Here is a 6,580-nt window from a genome sequence, read left to right on the forward strand (position 1 = left end):
TCTTCAGCCTACCTGCACAGCTCAAAGGAATCACATTCCCTACAACAAACATTTCAACTGGCACCACAGTTAAAGGACAATAAACGAAGTCATCCACAACATCATCTCCAACATCAGACTTCAGTAAGATAATCAATCAAAAGCAAAAGTACGGCTGGGGATTCTTCTCATGTTATCCTAAATTTGGGGTTTCCCCTTTTCATTTTTAATCAGGCCTGAGCTAATGCATGCAAAGAAGAAGAAAGAGTCTGACTAGTAGAAGATCCCATATTGACCCAGCAGACTCTGTCCTCCATTCTCTAATTAAAGTTCTTAGCAACAGCCTATGCAGATGACTGGAAAAGTCAGCAGCTCAAGGATTTCTCAGCACAGGAAGCTGCAGTAGTCTTTCCATCCAGGCTTACAGCTTTGAAATTAGAGAGCTGCATTTTTTTCCTTTTTAACACAGGAGCAGGAAGGTCTAGGTGCTTGGAAGCACATATCCCAGCAATGACAAGATGAATAAACAAATCAAAGCCTCCATCAATTGTTTCCAAAGAGGAAAAAAAAGAAAACATTATTCATCCTTAGGAAAAAGAACAGGTCCCTGAGTCTGCTACAGCTTTCTCTCTTTTTTAAAGATTGTATCATGAGAATTTGGAAATACATTCATAAATACCTCCTTGGAACACTTAAATTGAAAGTTTAATATCATTACATAATTATTCAAAGATTAACTATTAGGTATAAGTAACTCAATAAGTTACAGACACACCCACTTGAGCAACAATATCAGTGATATTTATTTAAAATACTTTTGCTGAGGAAATTTGTTTCATAAGAGATGGTTTTCAAACAAATCAGCAAGGTTATGAAAAAATAAAACAGAGATAGACTCTCTGGGGGGAAAAAAAAAAAATGTTACAAAGAAAGCTTTTGCATATCAACAAAAACCCTCAGTCTTTTGATTTGCAGTCTGAGTCTCAGTCCCAACCTTTTCTGTCTAATGAACCCCACTATCCATCTTTAGATCTGGTTTGTTCTTGTCATTCTTCACCGAGTAGATGAAATATGTTAAGGTGTCCTTTTCATTCACTGGAATTGTCCTAAAATGGCAGCCAATTATCTACAAAGGAAGAACACAATGAAATTAAGTAACCACTCTTCTATGCAGAAACTGAACATTCAGATTTAAATTGACAACATTAAAGTTTAAAAGCCTGATCAAAAAGTTTAAGAGAAACTAAAACGTACCTCTCTTCACAAGTCTTTAACGATCATAAAAAAGGTAGAACCATTTTATTGAGAACTATGAACCAAATATAGCAGATGGTACCCACCATTTCCAAAGTTAAAAGCCTAGAAAAATTTTCTTTTTTTTTTGGGGGGGGGAGGGGGTCGTGGAGGGGGAGGTGCTAAAAACAAATCTGAATTATCCTTACACCTATGTGGTCAAAGCCCGACTACAAAGCAAGTAATGTCTACAGAATACCAATACCCACAGAGCAACAGCACAGAAATGAGAAGCTGCTGCTCATTGCTCTGGTTGGGGGGGAAGTGTATCTGTACCCAGTCACATACAAAAACATCTAAGACAATACAAGTCTTGCAGAATTATAACTGAACATCAAGCTCATCAAAAGAGAGCTATTGATAATGAAATTCCACCATGCTGTAGCCACTAAAATATCACAGTCTTTAAACAGTTTTCAAGCCACTTTTGTCATTCCAGAGGTCTTCCCTTTCATCAAAATTAACACCAACTTTAGAAGAAAGCACTCAAAATATTACACTTGCTCAAGATTATTCCCTGGCTTTTTACAGGAAAAAGCTTAAATTTCATCTGCTTTGGTAGATTAAAGTTAGCAAGAGGAAGTGAGAAAAATGGGACTCCTCATTTAACTATTGCAGGGTGTAAGTATAAATGTTTAACACATATTAGCTTTCCAAACATCACCCTCAAAAAATTCAGAGCAACAGTCTGACAGAGTCCTTTAAAGTGGCCTTCCAAGTAACAGCCAGAGGAGTGCCCACTGTGCATCAGAACAGGTTACACGGGATCACGTGCACTGTGAGCTAAGCAAGTTCTGCAGCTATGGCTCAAAGATCTGCAGGTCAAACAAACCCCATGACAGGAGCTGGTGACAAAACCTTTGCCTACTCACCCTGAGCACCTCAAGAAGCATAAGATAGCACAGATCTCTCATGAGATGTACCTAAATCAAGCCCTTAGAAATGCTTGTTTTGCAGAACAAAATCTGCTTGTGCTTTTCCAAATCACAGTCCTGCTAACTTAAGAGCTAGCTCTGCCTCAGCTCACATAGAACAAAACAAAACCAGAAGACTCATTTTAAATTCTTACTCATAGTGGCAGCAGCACTATTCTTTTACAGCTCAGCCTTGAGATCTCCCACACATTTAAGAACCTTACCTTTAATCCACACAGATTAAGGGGGAGACCAAGAGAATGTCTGCACCAAAGAACGGAGTGGATCACATCACAAAGTGGAAAAAATGGGATCTCCCTGCTAAGGGGAGATCATCAGTTCTCCCACCTATTTCCATCAGTATACTCTAACTGCAATGCAGAAGATGTTCACAGCAACTAGCTTTTGAAGGCAAACTCTGAAGTTTGCTACAACTCTGCTGCTACCTCTGTTTCTAGTTCTAGAAGGGACTTGAGGTGAAGGTGGGACTAATGTGCAGACTATAACTCTATGAGCAATGCCATGATACTCAAGGACATGCAGATCACCTCCCTATTCCAACTCAATACTATTTTTAAGTAGCACACAGCCCTTTCAGAAGCTAAAGAGTCCCCTCCTGCGGAAAGAACATTTACTTTTGATTTACTTGGCTCAGGAGCTGTGGCCAAGGAAGGAAGCTAGATAAGCAAATCCCTTTTGTTCTCCTAAGATCCAGGTTACACACTATGCAAGGACCACATTGTACAGAAAATGACATGCCAGAGCATGCTGCATTTTCTATTATGGAACAAACACTCATACATACTTCAACGAGCTGTGCTTTGTTAAGTCCTGGTCTGGTCTGTAGCTTGAAGTGCCTTTTGTACCTTCGAAGTGTGTTTACTTGTAACTGATATAAGTCCACCTAGAATAAAAAGTGGGGGAAAAGGGAGGAAAAACAATCTAATGTAAATGAAAACGATTCAGTCATGGATGTCTGCCTCTCAAAACTATTCTGGAATCTCACAGATATGTAAGTGCAAACATTAAGCCCAGCAGATTTAATTTTGACAAAAACCAAACTCCCCCCTCCACCTTCCAGCAGAAAGGATCACAGTCCAGTTTGGTTCAAGAGCATTTTATTGCTACCAAGCACAGCTCTGCCTCCCTTTAGCTGTGGACAATACTCAGAACTCATTATCATCCTTTAATCAGTTCTGGGTTTCTGTTTATTCCCTAGTTCCAGCAGGATAACACAAAAGCCCAGGAACGACCTCCACCTAACATCTCTGAAGATGCCCATTCAAAGGAGGCCCCTGTACTGCAATTTCAGCCATCAAATTTCACACAAGTTATATGTAAGGTAATGCATCTGTACCATGAGATTGCACGTAGCAGAATCAGGAAAAAGTGTACAGCACAGGTTTTTTTGCCTTGAGGTGAGAGAAGAAAACAGCTGCTCTTGCTCTCCAAACCTATCCCTGCTACACAAGCACAATGCAAGAGTTCTGTCCATGGGCTGCACGTAGTAGAATCAGGAAAAAGTGTATAGCACAGTTTTTTTTGCCTTGAGGTAAGAAAAGAGCTGCTCTTGCTCTCCAAACCTATCCCTGCTACACAAGCACAATGCAAGAGTTCTGTCCATGGGCACAGCTATCCAAAACAATTTTTCAGTGCGAGTTGACAGCTGAGAGAATTGCACAAGGTCCTTGCAGGGATATAAATACACAACCTTAACCCAGTACTCCCTCCGTTTTTAATCCCAGGGACTCTGATCAACGGCCACTTCTCCCAGCAACAGCTTACCCTCCCACCCTCATGGACAACATGAGAGCTTAAGAGAACTTCTGCTAGAACAGTTGCAATTACAGCAGTATTCTCCAAACTCACTCATTAAAGATTGGTTAAGGCTTTTGCTTCCACTTAATTCTTTTATCAGCTTCAACGATAGAATATTTAAACAGCAGCAGTGCTACTGCATATTTGGTAACCTGGCCAAACTTGATATAATGCTGCCTTGCACAGTAGAATGTATTCTACTTCAGTATTCTGAAGTTTACGGGGCACCAGTTCCACATCCTAAGTCACAGTGGTGACCCCACATCCTAAAGCATCACGCAGAAGAGGAAGAGCAGCTTTTTACCATGTCCCTGAGCCTACCATGCTCCTCCCCTCCCACAGAAATAATTTCTAAGAGGTAGCAATGGTCATAACCAAGATGGAAACAGGAGGGCCCTGCAAGTATTCAGGAGGATGACATTTTCTTCCCCCCTTAGTAAACTGGATAGCAACTGAAAATAATGAAGGCCAAGAGCCAATGGACATCTAAGGCACAGAGTATTTGCATGAGATGAACACACTGACGTTGTCCAAAGGGCCAACTAAAACCCCTGAAAAAGAATTCCTAGTTTTCTTTCCTGGAATAATACCATTTACAAAAACCCTTGCTTTCTTGTTCTAGAGATATCCATCAGTTGTGGCACATTTTATAATTCTTGCATGAGGAAACAAAGCAGGTTTGCAGATGAGCTGGAATTACCACTGTGCCAGAGAGCTACCTGAAGCCACAGAGAACACCAGTTTTATACATTACTTTCAAAGAAGTGATCCCACATATTTAACAGACAAACAATGCAAGCCAGCATCAACATTCCCAGTCACTAAAATCCTCTTAGAGGATCCTCTTAGCCTTCAGACTGGAGCCATGTGCCTTTAGGCAGGGATTCTTGCACAAAGTTTCATCACCTGTATTGCTGGTATCTGCAAGTGCTGACCATAACGATGACAGTTAATTAACGTTTACACAGCAGTTTCTGATGGATACTTTAAAAATTTGTCTTGGAAAGGACCAGGTAGGCAATGACAGCCTCTACTCAAAACTAACACGCTGGACAGCATCTGCTAAGCCAGGCTGCAGCAGAGAACATGTAGAGAAAACAGAGTGCAGTCTCTCCTACCATACTTTGCAAAAGGCTCAAAAGCCACAGTTCACTTTTATAATGGAGGAGGTTTCACTTGCCTGCACTGAAGAAAAACAGGCAAGACAAACACTACTCTTCTTCACTCCTTTCTAGCACAGCTCCCTGAACATCTCTTCCTTCAACCATGAGTAAAAACACAGAGCTAGTATCATTAAACCTTCTGTGTTTAATGTGACTAAGGCAATAGAGCAACTGTAAGAGCCATCTGCAACACGTTTAGAACAGAAGGAAAGGACTGGAAGGACAGGGCAGTGAGGCATTTATATCCCAAGTTCTACGTGCAATTCCTTTCCAGCTGTCAGTTCCTGCAGAAGGCAGATTCTGCTGATACACAGCACAGCAGCTCTTCTAGCAGGATGCTGGAGAGGAAGCACCAACAAGGAAACAGTTGAAAAAAAACCCAGTTTTCTAAGAGAACTAACAGACACTTAAAAAATAACCTAGAGTACTGCTTACTACTGCACTACTAATACAGAAAATACATCATAAAATTCAGTTAAATCTTGTATGTTAAGAATTTAGTTAATCGGGAGTCTTCCCCTTCCTCACACACCCCAAAACAAGCAAATAACCTACAGTACTGCTTATTCTGCTCTGCATCATAAATACATCATAAAATTCAGTTAGATCTTGTATGTTAAGAATTTAGTTAATCGGGAGTCTTCCCCTTCCTCACACACCCCAAAACAAGCAAAGCTGCAAGGACAGAAAAGCAGTATCTGTGCAGACTTGGTAGTTAAGAACAAGCTTAACACAACGACAGGAAGAAAAAAAAAACCAAAACAACTACTTCGTTACCTCTGGAGTGTCGATGTCTTGTACTGGTGAGTCACCATCGTCATCACTGCCTTTCCTCTTTCTTCTATTCCTCACACTCTGAATTAAGTTTTTATGGAAGTCACAAATATACAGATGTCTTGCCTGGAAGAAGAGCACAGCGTTTTTCAAACAAATCCTCGTTAAGTACCTTGCGGACTTATGATAAAAAAGCACGTACACAGACAACCCTCCAGCAGCCACCGTTCACGTTAAGCAGGCTGAGCAAGCTTTTCTGCCGGATTCTTTTAAAAAAAAGAACGTGCTGCGCCACAGCTCGTTGCCAGTAGCCCGGCTGGGGGGACGCCAAGTGCTGCTGCAGTCGCCCGAGTGAGTAGTAGCGGGCTGCAGAGACAGGCGAGTGCAGCCCGCACCGCACCCCGCCACACGGGGACCGGGCGGCGCGCCCGCAAACCACCGCTCAGCTCTTCAAAGAGCGACAACCCGGGGCTCCCTTCCCACCTACACCCCCCTCCCGCTGCCATGACCTAGAGTCGGTCACGCTGCACACTTCCCTTCCCCCCCCCCTCCTTTTTTAAGTTTCCCTTTGTACGGATCGGCACGTTTTGGGATAACTCTTCGGCACGTACCTAAGCCCGACTTCGGAAGCGACGCGCA

The 6,580-nt window shown here is 42.0% G+C and overlaps 1 protein-coding gene across 1 annotated transcript; it reads right to left on the bottom strand.

The window, feature by feature from the left end:
* Nucleotides 1-758: 758 nt before the first annotated feature.
* SAP30 (Sin3A-associated protein, 30kDa) lies at nucleotides 759-6,067 on the bottom strand (the record flags this gene model as incomplete). Its single annotated transcript, XM_008945593.1, has 3 exons — nucleotides 759-1,105; nucleotides 2,992-3,090; nucleotides 5,945-6,067. Coding segments are annotated over 3 exons (345 nt in total), but the record flags the coding sequence as incomplete, so codon positions are not given.
* Nucleotides 6,068-6,580: the final 513 nt, after the last annotated feature.

Source organism: Merops nubicus, unplaced genomic scaffold (assembly GCF_000691845.1).
Source record: "Merops nubicus isolate BGI_N331 unplaced genomic scaffold, ASM69184v1 scaffold12408, whole genome shotgun sequence".
NCBI lineage: Eukaryota > Metazoa > Chordata > Aves > Coraciiformes > Meropidae > Merops > Merops nubicus.